At 31.4% G+C, this 14,754-nt stretch overlaps 4 protein-coding genes across 6 annotated transcripts in view; 2 read left to right on the top strand and 2 right to left on the bottom strand.

Annotated features, from left to right (window-relative positions):
• Window positions 1-866: 866 nt before the first annotated feature.
• Window positions 867-3,465, top strand: LOC128876875 (ubiquitin recognition factor in ER-associated degradation protein 1). 3 transcript variants are annotated; one of them, XR_008457144.1, is made up of 5 exons: window positions 867-1,345; window positions 1,423-1,577; window positions 1,728-2,276; window positions 2,595-2,715; window positions 3,326-3,465. XR_008457144.1 is itself a non-coding variant. In XM_054123674.1 (5 exons), the coding sequence occupies exons 2-5, from the start codon at window positions 1,213-1,215 to the stop codon at window positions 2,661-2,663; spliced, it is 906 nt and encodes a 301-aa protein (XP_053979649.1). In that variant the 5' UTR covers window positions 867-1,131; the 3' UTR covers window positions 2,664-2,817. The 3 variants fall into 3 exon arrangements, 2 of the variants coding, with proteins under 2 accessions (XP_053979649.1, XP_053979657.1); XM_054123674.1 differs by lacking the exon at window positions 3,326-3,465 and having other exon boundaries at window positions 867-1,131; window positions 1,213-1,345; window positions 2,595-2,817; XM_054123682.1 differs by lacking the exon at window positions 3,326-3,465 and having other exon boundaries at window positions 867-1,131; window positions 1,200-1,345; window positions 2,595-2,817.
• Window positions 3,466-3,664: 199 nt separating this feature from the next.
• Window positions 3,665-8,821, bottom strand: LOC128876892 (sarcoplasmic calcium-binding protein). The gene is made up of 6 exons (XM_054123708.1): window positions 8,535-8,821; window positions 6,998-7,114; window positions 4,505-4,672; window positions 4,064-4,204; window positions 3,895-3,975; window positions 3,665-3,818 (listed from the first exon to the last, which is right to left on the bottom strand). The coding sequence occupies exons 1-6, from the start codon at window positions 8,667-8,669 to the stop codon at window positions 3,672-3,674; spliced, it is 789 nt and encodes a 262-aa protein (XP_053979683.1). The 5' UTR covers window positions 8,670-8,821; the 3' UTR covers window positions 3,665-3,671.
• A 1,680-nt stretch (window positions 8,822-10,501) lies between these two features.
• LOC128876909 (vacuolar protein sorting-associated protein 29) lies at window positions 10,502-11,949 on the bottom strand. The gene is made up of 4 exons (XM_054123729.1): window positions 11,788-11,949; window positions 11,217-11,408; window positions 10,912-11,147; window positions 10,502-10,784 (listed from the first exon to the last, which is right to left on the bottom strand). The coding sequence occupies exons 1-4, from the start codon at window positions 11,788-11,790 to the stop codon at window positions 10,667-10,669; spliced, it is 549 nt and encodes a 182-aa protein (XP_053979704.1). The 5' UTR covers window positions 11,791-11,949; the 3' UTR covers window positions 10,502-10,666.
• Window positions 11,950-13,007: 1,058 nt separating this feature from the next.
• Window positions 13,008-14,754, top strand: part of LOC128876869 (solute carrier family 17 member 9) — a 3,140-nt gene continuing 1,393 nt past the window's right edge. Inside the window, exons 1-3 of the mRNA XM_054123628.1 lie at window positions 13,008-13,529; window positions 13,628-13,974; window positions 14,063-14,236. Of these exons, the coding sequence (XP_053979603.1) occupies window positions 13,474-13,529; window positions 13,628-13,974; window positions 14,063-14,236 (577 nt within the window). The 5' untranslated portion in view covers window positions 13,008-13,473. The remainder of the gene's footprint in view (window positions 13,530-13,627; window positions 13,975-14,062; window positions 14,237-14,754) is intronic.

The following is a 14,754-nucleotide window of genomic DNA, read 5'->3' as shown; positions in this document are numbered from 1 at the left end:
TACCCCCCATTTCCGGCTCCTCCCCGACTTTTGGGACACCCTGTATAGTAACAAATACTCAATTATCATGTAAACAATAATTTCTTGTAAGATGTATTAAATACCAGTAAAAATTAATTCAACACTTTGTAATGAATTGGATTTATTACATATTAATCTTAATATAATTAATCAAGTTTGTGCTACTCTATTAAAATTGTAGATCAGAGATCCGTATCTTATTTCATTATCTAATCTCTCTACGATTAATGAGATCAAAATTTGACATATATATAGCAGACTGGCGCGTCAGCAATTATTTCTACTGCAAACTGTTCAAGAAAATTGTATTGTATTTTACGTTACTGCTACAAAAAATTCATAATTAATGAAGAATTTCTTATCAAGTTGCGTCTTACCGAGCTTGATTCGAAGGTCTATAAAAAGAATGATCCATATGTTGCGTTTGAATTTTGCAATTAGAAGTGAGCAAACTTCATTTTCAATTGTAATCCTTGCAATACAGTACAAAACTATTAATAAAAATACGTATTAACACAATTATTGAATTTTTCGTTCGCTGGGTAATCGTTTTACCCAAACATCGAGTAATGAGAAATTTCCTAATATTATATAATAAAGAAAATTAATTAATTGAGTCCCTTATATTTTATCATATCTATTTTATGTATTGCTTCAATAAATAATTTTTTAGAAAATTATTTTAGAATACATTTGAAACAATTATAACTGTAAGGTGTATCCAAAAAGATTTCGTAGGAAGGTGAAGTTTGAGAAACACTGTTATATTCCCCTGAAATGGCAGATATTCATGTAACACCTTTGAGTATATAGAAATGGAGGAGGAATTGCTTTGTTCTGTATAGACTATAGACCGAAAGTGTGTTCAAAGTCTGTGCGAGAGGGAAAGGTATAGAGCGATATTCGTCCTCTCTGCGCATCCGTCAACATCGTACCTGCACTGACCTGATTGTACATTGTACCTGATTGTACCAGACAGGACCAGATTGTACGCAATTGTACGTACAAATGTGCATGTCAGAGTGATATCAGTAATATTTCGATCTAAATTTGCACATTTGAACAAAAGTTTGTTAATCCTAAACCTTGAAGGAGTGTTAAGATAAATACGTAAGCATAACAAAAAATAAGTAAGGGATACGTCCGTTCGACGGATTTTACACTGAAGTAAGGTTAAGTTGTTTATCAAAGATGGCTTTTCACTTTCACTTCGGGCTGAACATGTTTCCGGAGGTTCCACGTCCTTTCAACACTCAATATAAATGCTTTCCTGTGTCGATGTTACCGGGTACATATCGACAAGATGTAGAACGGGGTGGAAAAAGTCAGTACATATATATATGTTTTCTTGTAATTTTACCTATCAAATAACAAAGAGATAACGTTATTTATTTGTTCCAGTAATTATGCCACCTTCAGCATTGGAACAGCTTACAAGATTGAATATTAATTACCCAATGTTGTTCAAATTAACTAATAAGAAGACCAATAGAATAACTCACTGCGGTGTTTTGGAATTTGTTGCGGATGAAGGAAAAGTTTATTTACCTCTTTGGGTAAATAATGATTATGAGTATATTATTATACATTGAAAAGTATCATTACCTTTATATGAAACAATTATTTTGAGTGCTTTTTTTGATATAAGGAAATCATTGTTTGGGGAGTTACGCTATACATATATATTTGTCGTGATGTGATTGCAGATGATGCACAACCTTTTATTGGCAGAGGCAGAACTAATAAATGTTGAAAGTGTTTCTTTGCCAATTGCAAAGTTTTCACGCTTTCAACCACAATCTGAAGATTTTCTAGATATTACAAATCCTAAAGCTGTTTTAGAAAATGGATTGAGAAGTTTTGCTTGTCTTACAACGGGTGATGTTATAGCCATAAAGTACAATCAAAGAATATATGAAATGTGTGTTCTTGAAACAAAACCTGAACCAGCAGTTAGCATTATAGAGTGTGATATGAATGTTGAATTTGCTCCACCAGTGGGTTATGTAGAACCGGAGAAAGCAATTAAAAAAGATGAAAATGCAGTAGATCTTGCAGATTTAATGCCAGCGCCAGCTGGCTTTGTACCATTCAAAGGACAGGGTACCAGATTGGATGGCAAGAAACGTAAAGATTCTGTTCAATCCGAAATGGCTGCTAATAAACCAACATATATTAGGGGAATACCAGATTATGATTATAAAATAGGAACTCTAACATTTTTACGCAGCATTAAACCTGTTAACAATAAGGAGGTATGACACAAATTACTATCAATACATTACGTATTATACTCCAATTTTGACGAATTTTTGTGTAGATAAATTGCTAATAACTTATGTGATGTCATTTAAACTTTGTATACAGTAACGAGTACATACGATCTTTAATATTGAACATTTCACAAGCCACTAATTGCCTGTACAAAGAGATGAACATAGGTCAAGTGTTCTTTGGTTTTCCATCCATTTATAAAAATTCATTAAAATCAGAGCACAATGTATCATGTGATCTTTTCACAAGTCAATAATGCTTATATATTATTCGAGTTTTACGTGAAAATTCTGTTGTAGGTAAAGGACCAAGATGAATTTAAAGCTTTCACCGGTGAAGGTTTCTCTCTTAGAAAATCTAGAACATGATTGAATGATTGTCAGTCTATTTATTTTCTTATAATTACATATATTTGTAAAAGTGAGTATTTGTATTTCTTATTAAAATGTTGTACTTTTTAATATAAAAGTGTTATGGGAGTTCCTAAACCATTAAAATACTTGGAAACATTTTCTTATAAAATATTTTTTTTTATTCGTATATAAGACTTTCTCGAAATATTTTTTTTTTCTTAATTCTAAAATGAATACAAAAAAATGTACATACTACATTCAACACGTTCATTGCGAGTATCGTATAGAGATTGTACCTTTGCTTTGAGTAAGCCATATTTCAACTTTCATTACATCTAAGGCGATATTTGCGTCCGAAGTTTAGACTCCGTCAATAAAAAACTTTATGGGTCACGTATTCCAATATTGCCAAATATGAGCGTCAAGTATAAAGTGTAACTGGAAGGCGTACAGCAATGTTCTCGAAAATGGAGGACGCAACCCCTAGGAAGTGCGCGGGGCATTTTATAATCCAAGAGTGATGATTATGAAAATTTACAACATAGCAAAATAGGAATAATTTAAATATTATTTTCTATTAATGCATTGATTATGTAAATTTCGTAACTATAGAAGTATATTCTTTTATGACTGAGCCTATCGTTTATCTGGGGGATAGAAAATTTTTTTTTTTTTAGGGGGACACCTTTAAAAAAATTGAGAACCGCTGGTCTACAAATTCATTTGCAGAGTACCGTCAGATATGAAATGCAGTACTAAATGTAATTGATATGTCTAGAAGATGCATTTGTCCTGCATTCCCATATCTGAACATCTAATACATAGCGTATGTGACCTGTAATGATAAATATTACAATCTGTGAAAAAAGCTTTCACAGTGAACATGTCAATGTTAAATAATCCTATACAAAGTGAAATCAGTAAGTTAACCATTTTACAAGATCCAAATGTATACGCCATTGTGAAAATGGTTAACTGGCAGTATCTTAATATCACAAGTTGCAGGATAAACGAATTAACCGTTTAATCTACTAATGGACCCCAAAAGTGTTTACTAGGCCTTGTTGGATCTTCTGTCAAGAAAAAGTCTCGGCCCAGAGATACGAATTCTTCATAACTGATTTTCCCGTCATCATTTGTATCAATATGACTGAAGGAAACAACTGCATGCTGTAACAAATATTTTAAATGACTTGTTTAATTCAGTTTTGCGTTACATGCGACGATAGAGTACAGTTTTACTTACATCATGCGTAAGATTTAAGCATTGGAAGAACAACTTGAATTCTTCTACAGAAATTTCACCGCTTTGATCTTTATCCACTGCCTGCAAGTGTGTATTTGACATTATTTTTTAAAATAAGTATTCTCTAATAAAAATGATTTATATAAATAGATGCATTTTCAATACGTACTTTGAATAAGTAAGGTAAAAAGTGATGACATTTTTTCTTCAATGATGGGTCATTTAGAACATGATGCATCTCTTCCAGATATTTTTCAATACAAATAAGATTGTATGGACTAATTTCACCCCATTGTTCCTCCCACATATCCTAGATGAATATGTATATACATATGCATATAGTTATTCTATACATACTAGATATTTTATATTAACTATCTTTTCCAAAACTTTCTAAACAATGCAGTATATGTTTCTTTTTTATGTTATTTGTTTTCAAACTATTAAAACGTAAATTATTTATGTCATAAAATGGGAAAATGATATTTTAAACAGATGTTAAACATGATCTCTTGAAATTTTGCGCGTTATCGGGTTCAAGTTTGATATACTGGTTTTGAAAGGATCCTATGTAACTTCGAGTTATCAAATTATATATAAATATACTTACATTCAATACTTTTTTAAATTCAGCTTTAGCTTTCGGAGATAAATGTCCTAAGTCGGAAAATCGTTCTCCAAGTAGCATAAAATCATCATAACTGATAACCCCATCTTTATTAACATCTAAATGACTGTGCAAAGTTCGCATTTTGCGTCTCCAGAAATTTGATTGCCCCTAAAAAGATTTATGCATTTTTACTAAAATTTACGAGCATAAACATTCTACACCCGTTGTATTTATTTTTCTAAAATTGATTTTTTTCTATTTCGATTTCAACCAAAATTGACGTATTTTTTAATTTTTTGACCGAAAAAGTCATTGCAACATATTTCCAAAGTTAGTATTTCTTCTTTGTATGGTATGCGTGAAAACAATTATCAATGTAGGTCAGCGTCGATAATCATACAATAGCACGGAAAGTATAAAATGTATCATAAAATTTAAGAAAAGAAGTTGAACCATTTATAGTGTTTTATACATTTATTTTAGGACAGATATATGAAAATCTTGTAAGGCGTCATCTAGATCCAAAAAATAAACCGGGATGACGCATATGTTCGTCCAAAGCTAATGTGATTGTATGCATTGGCTCTTATTTTCGTTCGAAACTTCCCAGGAACAGCTCGTTAAAACTACCAACCACTGTGACATTCTCCGTACAAGACACCGAGTATCCAATTAAATAAGAGGGGAGCAGCAAGTATTGACTCGACACAAAACACGTTTTCAGACGTAAATGGAGACGGGTGCGAGACAATAAATTCTCATGCTCGAGAATCGTATACGGTTGCAATACGATGACGAAATCAAAATTTAATCATAATCGATTTGAATATACAGGATGTCCCATTTCTCGAGACGGCATTGTTTTCCATTGTACGAAAGAATATTGTTCATTTTCTGAGAGACATGAATAAAAGACGAGTATTATTGTAATTAGGAAAAATTTTAAAACGTGAATCATGGCTTGATTTTCTTTAACACTTTCGTAATATCGTTGTAATTGACCAAAATAATGATTTAAATATAACAATATTTCTATACATATATAAATTGAAATATTTATGGTACACATTATTGATGTGATTTGAGAATGCATAAATAAGTATTTAATGTTTTCTTTACTAGAAAAGGTAGAGGAAAAGTATATTAAATTTTTTCTTGTATAATTTAAATACTTTTAAGCCTTGAGAAGCAAACTTTGCTTGTCACAATATTTACTCCTTCAATATAATATCTTCTCGAGATATTTTTCGAATAATTACAGTCATCATGATAAATTGGACACCCTGTATATACCATTATTTTAACTAAAGAAAAAAAGTAATTATTAGTAAAGTGTTCTAACGAAGTGTTGTAAAGAAATAATTTCATTATCTTAAATGTACATAAAATAATAAATGATCTTAAATTCGAATATAATTTCCTTGCCATTACTCTTCCAAACTCATACATCCAAGAAAATAGTTTTTAATTTATCTATATTAATAATAATTTTGGTTGTTAACGAACAAGTTGAGGAAAACACTTGTCCTAAATATACAATGCTTGGTTTTACTAGACAAACACGTGTCAAGGTATACTCAATATGTTTCGTATTATGAAATGTTCAAGTGTGTCCCGCTGATAAGACGACTGAATCATAGAAGAATGCAACAAACTATATTTATACTTCATCCCAAAACACACAATGGTTGGTTTCAATGTGTACCAGACATGTTTTGTATTATGAAATTTTCAAATGTAGTCGATAAGATATTTGAATGATAAAAAAATATAGTTTCATGTTTCTTGCGTAATTTGTCTAAAAGAAAATTTATTCCAGAAGACAGCATTTCTGTGCAAACCACTAGGAAAAAATATGGGACTGCTAATGTTTTGTTATTTTTTTTTTACAAGGTGTACGTCAGCTTAAGTAAATGTATTATTGAAAAACGAACTTGTCTGTTTTTATTCGAACTTGGCTATGCTTTCTTTTATGTAAAATGAAAGCGGATGTTTGACGAGTTCAATGATATACGAAATAATAACGGTGAAGGTCATACAGGGTCAGACTACTAGGAAATCCAGTATTTCAATATGTAACAAGATTTTTGAAAACTTGCTATTTGTTATATCTTGCTCCCAACACGTGTACCGTTATATAATATAAAAATCTGTCTTCCATTTATTAAATAAATCCTGCACATCGTCACCGTTATATTTCGAGGTTCCTTCGAAATATTCAAAATTAATTCAAGCAACCGTGATCCTTATAAAAAATCGAAAAATATTTTCCTCTTCAACTTTTTGTTTACGTTATTTGTTCATCAACATCGCTGGAGAATAATAATAATATTCCTCTTGTATGTGACAAATATTGGATATTTTTCAGTTCAAATATGATACTAGTCTTTATCAATGTTGTCATGCAAATAGACGAAATCCTACGAAAAATAGCCAATAACAACGAACTCTCGAGGAACGATAAGAAAGAAAAATATTTTCAATGTCTCTTACTCTTTCTTGTTCAATGTCCGAGTCGCTATCGCTCTCTTCCTCTTGGTTTACGAACGCCGAGACTCCCGTGTAATGTACACCTCTCTTACTATACAGTCGTCGAGTAATTTCACGGTACTGCAAATGAAACAAGTTTATCTTTGCAGTGGATGAAATATTATTCGATAACTAACATTAGACTAAGACGCATAATTGTAACGTCGCAAAGAAAGAAACCAGTTGTATGTCAGGTCGCGTCAGTTTAATGAACTCTCCACCACAACGAGTTTATTTTACCGCGATAATTACTTCAATACTAGAAAAATGTTATCAAATGGGAAATATTCATTCATCTTTCTTATTTGATTAAACAATAGAAAATCCAAAGATGAAATACTTATAGGAACATTTAAAGGGTGACAAATTCTGTATGTAAACAGAAGTTACTGGGATTTTTCAAGGTCAAATAATTTTCGTTATTTATATGCTGGAACCAAAGAACAACGAAATTTAAAAGAAAATGGTAATGTTAAATGAAATCCTCGTACACGTGTAAATTACTGAATTATATTTGTATCTTTCAATATACAGGGTGTCCCAAAAATGTTGTAACACCTTGAAAGGGGTGGTTCGGGAGGTGATTTGAAACAACTTTTTCCTTAGCGAAAATGTTGACCGAGGCTTCGTTGAGGAGATATTAACGGAAAACACTGACCAATCAGAGCGCGCATATACCGTTGGAGCGGCTGTGGTAGCGAAGGCTATGCGCTAGGCGGCCGCGCTTGTACGCGAACAAGTGACTCGACGTGCATCGAAAGACATTGACGCAGCCGCCTAGCGCATAGCCTTCGCTACCACGGCCGCTCCAACGGTATACACGCGCTCTGATTGGTCAGTGTTTTCCTTTAATATCTCTTTAACGAAGCCTCGGACAACATTTTCGATAAGGAAAAAGTTGTTTTAAATCACCTCCCGAACCACCTCTTTCAAGGTGTTACAACATTTTTGGGACAATTGTTACTATACGTTTATAAATCCAACATATCGACAACATAATGAATAAAATTTAGGAAATTTTGTAACGAAGTAAATTTATCATCACAGTATATGCGTATGTTAAACAAAGTTCAAATGCTTTTGTAGTTTATCTTTACAAAATATTAATCGTACAAATAAAAAAGTAAATATGAACGAGTCAAAATTGTGTGTAGTTTGCTGAAAGTACGTATATATATATATATATATATATATATATATATATGTTATGAAAGCGGTACGTGTACAGATCTGGTTGTTATGCATGACCGATAGAAAGCATTATTCCCGGTTCAAACAACCGTTATGTAAGTGTTATTTATTTTTACACGAAGAATTTAAACATCTACATCGTATAATTGAAAATACGAAACAAAGCTCCTTTCATTTTAGCATAAATTGCAAATAATTACAAAAACTAACCGACCCCCTGGTAATTAAATCATTAATGTTACAGTATTAACAATTTAAGAATCTTCGTGTACTACTTTTCATAATTTTCGATACAAGTAGGAAACTTTACCTGCAGTTTGTGGTTTGCCGGATCAATGTTTTGCCTTCCATGCATTACTCCATTAGACGCCGCTGAAATAGTCCTTTTCTCCAGAATTCGACTCGAGACTCCAAACCGTAAACCCGTTCGCAGTAAGGTTGCCATTATAACTCAAAATATGAAATTCTCTGTTGTTCTTTCGTCGATAACACTACAGTAATATGCGCGTCAAAACACTAGCTTTCAGACGTCCGAATTCTATCGAGACTGATCGAGACTGAATTATAAACACAAAATACTGGGCCCCTTTTGATGGGTCGGCTAGAAACCCTCCCCTCCTTTGGTCACGACGCATGCGCAACAATGTCCCGCTCTCTTTTTCTTTGCTTTCCCTCGGTTACGAGTTACGAGCGTTTATACACGTTCCCTTCTTTTTACAGATAAAAAAAAAAAACCGTAAATGTATGCAGATAAAAGGCTACCAAGAAATTTGTGAATACTGATAATTAAATGATATAATTATAATTGGAGTAACAGGATGCAAGACTAAGTCTTGTGTAGAATATTTACAATTTTATGTTCCTCTTCCTCTTGTTAATTTGATTATTATTGTAGAAATTTGTTTGCTGGAAAATATTGCAATAGGAAATGTTATGTTATATTATAAGCATAGGAAGCTTGGATTAAAACTGAAATGAGATTTAATAGTAAAATGACATAATCGTAAACGTCCTGTAAATGTTTATACAAATTATACCGTATTAACGTAGTAATCTAAATATCTGAAAATATCTCTCTCCAATAAAATTAATAAATTGATAAGTAGGTAGTTTATTCGATCAATTTATTATATATTATAGCTTTCTTATTTTTGTATCAACAATATTTATATGCAATGAAATCTATAGTTTCTATCAAATTCAAAAGGATTTTCGAGAAAGATTTCTAAACTCGTAAACAAATATTCATCGTGTAAAAAATTCTGTTGTATAATTAGAATATTACCGTCTGTTTATGTACATGCTACGCCTATGTCCACTTATCGCTTTTACTCAAACAGGAGACAATTCAGTGTCTAGTCGATGTATATGAGACCAAATAAAGTTCAGGGACCTGGTCAGAGATTACCACGAAATACGTAAAAGTCTGACGTAAATGTAATACAAAGAAAGTTCAATGAATCGCAAAAGTAGGTTACGTTAAATGCGACATTTGAACGTAAATATGCGTACGTGACTAGGGACATGATTTCAATGCAACATATTAAAAATGCATATAGAAGGAACGTTCTAGTTATCATGAACAACTTGAATATTTTTCTCACTATTAAAGATATGAAAACTCCTTAAACCAGTGTGTTTTTTAAGTAGAGAGGGATGAAGGTGGGGACCCAAGAGAAACAAGAGATTTGGAAACGGTGGGAATAAGGGAAAGCTATGAAGTTTGAGGAAAAAAGAATTAAAAAATGTCAAATTTGATCAATGAAATCAACATATTTCCCTCTTGTTCAGACTTGAAAATGCGTTTGCCCTTGAAATCATTCCAAGGTCAAAAAGTTATTGAGTAAGAAACTTATTTCACAACTGGTTACAAGGCTATACGATACAAAAAAAATGATACTGCATCAAAAGTGATGTTTCAGAGCTTTTTCTTAGCATTACATTGGTTTTCTTAATATTTACAACTTTTCTTTTCAATTCTTTCAATTATTGTTTCATATCATTAACAGCAGTAAATCACCTTGCCTATCTCAGTATTAGTTTAATTGAAATATGCAAAATATGGATGACAGTAAATTTATAAATCAGAATATTATACTATATTAGATGTTTGATTTAGATTCATTAATATACCAATAACAAGATCAACACTTTGATGGCGTCGCATCGAAAATATTAAAGTAAACACATAAGTGTAATTGAATTGCAAATACATAAGTATTAAGTAAAATATAAGTGAAATTTATACTCAATGTTTTAATTTTATTTACAGTAAATGTATCATACAATTCGAATTCTTGTGTAAGTGCTAATGCTAATTGAAATGCACCTGAGACTTCATATGAATCATATGTAGATTAGTATTAAATTTTATACGTATCAAATAAATGTAGCATATCATGCAGAACATATACATGATAATTTTGTATAATTTATACAATTTTAACTTTTTTTATATTCAATTCTATCAACTTTTACTGCATCATCAACAAGTTGATATACATAAGTTACAACTGTTGAACTTTGAATATCCATTAGAACAAAAGATGGGATGACTGATCTATAAAGTACAAATATTTATTTTAGAATTGAATACATTCTAGTAAATATGAAAGAATATGCAATAAATATATTTTGAAATATATAAATGAAATATCATTAATATGAAAAATCAAAAATAAGCTTACGTATCAAGAGGATTATATGCGCCTGTTGCTGAGCCAGGATTAATATAAAATTTATTTTCATGTTCGTATGCCTCAAATTTGTGTGTATGACCTGATATTAAAATATCAACATCTAATTGTCTTTGAATTAAGGCTAGCGATTCTGGATCTCCCCAAGGTACAACTTGATGTCCATGTGATAATCCTATTCTAAATTGACCAACAGTAACAACTTTTTGTTCTGGATAATTTAAGTTCTACAAGAAAGATTAAAAATGTAGCACTTTTGAATAATTATCAGAATCTTTTAAGTAAATAAAATATACCTCATCAAAATCTCCTCTAACAACATGTACATCACTAGCCAATGTTTTCAAATAATCGTATGATTCTTTTGTACAGAGATTGCCTGTGCATAAAATATGCTGTATTCGACCAGGCACCAATAATTTCTTAAATTTACTTGGAAGGCTACTACATCTATGTGGAATGTGTAAATCTCCCAATACTAAAACAAGCTATAACGAGGAAATTAATTTAAAATAGGTTTCTTGGTAGATACAAATAAATGTCTTATGATTTTCTTCTTTTGGTTGTAGGAAACAAAAACAATGATCAAAAGAAGAAAATCATATTGATGAATTATCTGATACTACTGATGGCTAAAAGAACTTATGTATTTATATTTATTTTTAATAACGGTTTTAATTTTTCTTAAACTTATATACGATAATCCCTCAGGTATGTACTACGAATTTATTAATAATAGCGTATAATTACGAGTGCTTAGTTATTTCATTTTAAAGCAATGCTTTTTCTTGAGGTTAGATTGCAAAGATAAGATTGTAATTGTAATAATTTCATTTTAATCAGTAACATTCAATTTTATCTGCTCACCATGATTTATTCAATAATATTTTTGTAGTTGTTGTGTATTTTGGATCGTTGAAATTCAATTTATTGCATTTGTTAACAGTGAAATAAAAGCACTAGTGCATTAGTGAAATGTCAAACACAGTACCACACAAACACAGTGACACTGAGTGACACTTGATTATGATACAACCGAGGAACACGGCATGAAAAATTGCAAGGGTGAAGCACTTACCTATCGAAAGGTAGGATCCCCGAATGGCGCTACTGTTTACTTTATTCTAGTGTTTCTCAACCTAGAGGATTTAGTAATTCACTAGTAGATCAGGGAGTCGATTTTATAACGACAAGAAATTTCTTGTCGAATAGTGAAATTAGAGAATTAAGAAAAATTGCACAATATTGTATAAAAATAATCTTAATATATAAAAAGGTTGTTTCCATAACAAAACATGATACAAAAGGAAGAAAAAGTAAAAAAAAAAAGTTGTATGGAAACAACCTTTTTATATATTAAGATTATTTTTATACAATATTGTGCAATTTTTATGTTTTCTATCGAATTGAAAAAGAAGTCAGGATGTGAAAGGAGTTTTCTACAAGCTTTTATACAAACTTACGTCATTATAGTTTGTAAATAACAATTTAATTATATTAAACAAACATTGCAAAAACAAAACATAACAAAACATGATACAAATGGAAGAAAACGTAAAAAAAAAAGTGACTCCTACCGGGATCGAACCGCGTCCAGCACAAAGCTAGAGTTTCGAAGCGACGACGAAAGTAGAAAGAAACAGTTCGATGAAGAAGGAAGAGAGACCGTGAGTCGACGTTGGCAAATGTAAGGATACGGGATGCTAAGCGCGATCTCGACTTCAGTGAAACGGCAACAGTGTAGAGAGACGCTGTTGTGAGAACGGCAACATCGCAATGCGCAGCCCTCGCAGTCTCGTAGGTACACGGACATGCCACCGAGCGTTGCATGTGTGTGTGTGTCTCGGACGGCTGCTCGCACCAACGATACATTGTCGTTGTCCACATTCAGATGTCTCGCGTGCTTATAAAGCCTACCTTACCTTACCAGCATCATATTTTGAACAGCAGAAATTGCATTCAGTTCCCCTACTGGCTAAATGTTTTACTTAATTTACTTCTTCTAGTGGCCGCTCGATTTTTATGTCGCGTCGATCTTTTCGGCGACGGAGTCCACTCTCTTATGCATCACTGTAGAGATTGGAGACAACTGGAGACAACTTCATGTTATTGACTGTCAGTACTCTGAAGTTTTCGAATTACTTATTTTCAACAATCTCTTTTGCAGTTACATGTAAAAGAGACGACGTTGAAAATTAATTAACTAGAGATAAAAAATTCGAGCGAGTAATACAAATGTACGATTGAACGATATTTGCACTAGCATATAACATGTCATTCAAAATGGATTTAACAATAAATCGTGTTTGTTTAATTCATGATGTCACGACGCACATTCGCGAAGTCATTGTTAAACATACGTGTGCAGTTTATTATAAACGATCCATTGAAATTATTGACGATTGGAACTTGTAAACTTATAGTAGCGCGGTGAGCCCGCGGCATTCCAGATTATAATATATGATTTTAACATAGTGACACGTTTAATACTTATGTATTTTAAACGTACGGAAACAAGGATAATTTTTTACAAACGTAACAACTCGACGTGAAATGCAAATGCAAATAGGTCTAATTCAAAATGAGAAAACCAACTCATCTTGGTCAAGGTAATTATTGTGTGTTAAGAAATGATGTGTAATTTTGGAGAGAATTCATTAATAATATTCACAGAATACATAAATAAGATACATACAACATATTTCAGGAAGGAAAGACGGAAATGGTTTTTATCTTTATTATGTGGCACTTGTCTGATATATGCTACAAGAACATCTGTTCCTTTATTGATGCCAATTATAAGTAAAGAGAAACAATGGTCCAAAACAGATTCTGGAGTAATATTATCCAGTTTTTTCTGGGGTTATACATTAACACAAGTTGCTAGCGGTTATATTAGTGATAGGATCGGAGGACAAAAGGTATTATGCATTTCAGCCCTTGGATGGTCTATGACAACATTTTTTATGCCAGAAATTATAGAATTCTTTTCAAAAAGTGATACATCTGTATTATTAGTATCCACAGTAAGAACAATCAATGGAGCGTTTCAAGGTAGTTCTGTAAGATTAATCAATTAAATACTTTAAATTACATATGTGTAAAAAATACTTTTTATACGCATAAATATGATATATTACAGGGATGCATTTTCCTAGTATGATTAGTTTGATAAGTCAACGATTGCATGAAACAGAAAGAGCCTCGTTTTTTAGTTTATTGACATCAGGATCTGCTCTTGGTACATTACTCACAGGATCTCTAGGTTCCTACCTACTGGAAAATTATAACTGGACAATAGTTTTTCAAACTTTAGGTAACTAAATATAAAATGGTTATGGCAGAAGGACACTCTGTACAACTCCAAAAAAGTGTGGAATCTATTGTCTTAAAAAATAGCTCTTGGGCAAAACTATTCTGTCTAAACTTAATCTTTATTCAAACATTGTTTTTGCTAATGTATCATTTACACAATAATATCAACCTAGTTTTAAAAGATTTCTCTAGAAAATCTTAACATTAAAAAAACATTCATTCAGATGTTTGAAGTTTAAATAACATGACCTAAAAGGACAAACTTGAAAAATGAAAAGACTGCTTAGTTTATTATGTCATGCAATATTTACATGTGTTTGTTCATAACATTATTTTGAAATGTACTGTATGTGTATTAAAATATATAGGGATCATAGGTAAATTAACAAAATTTACTAAACCAAAAAAATTTGTAATCAATTTTAACATTATAAACAATTGTAATTCATTATAATAATATGTTTAACTACTAATATATATATATATATATATATATATATATATATATATATATATATA

Source organism: Hylaeus volcanicus, chromosome 1, assembly GCF_026283585.1.
Source record: "Hylaeus volcanicus isolate JK05 chromosome 1, UHH_iyHylVolc1.0_haploid, whole genome shotgun sequence".
Taxonomy (NCBI): Eukaryota; Metazoa; Arthropoda; class Insecta; order Hymenoptera; family Colletidae; genus Hylaeus; species Hylaeus volcanicus.
This window is presented reverse-complemented; position numbering and strand designations above follow the sequence as displayed.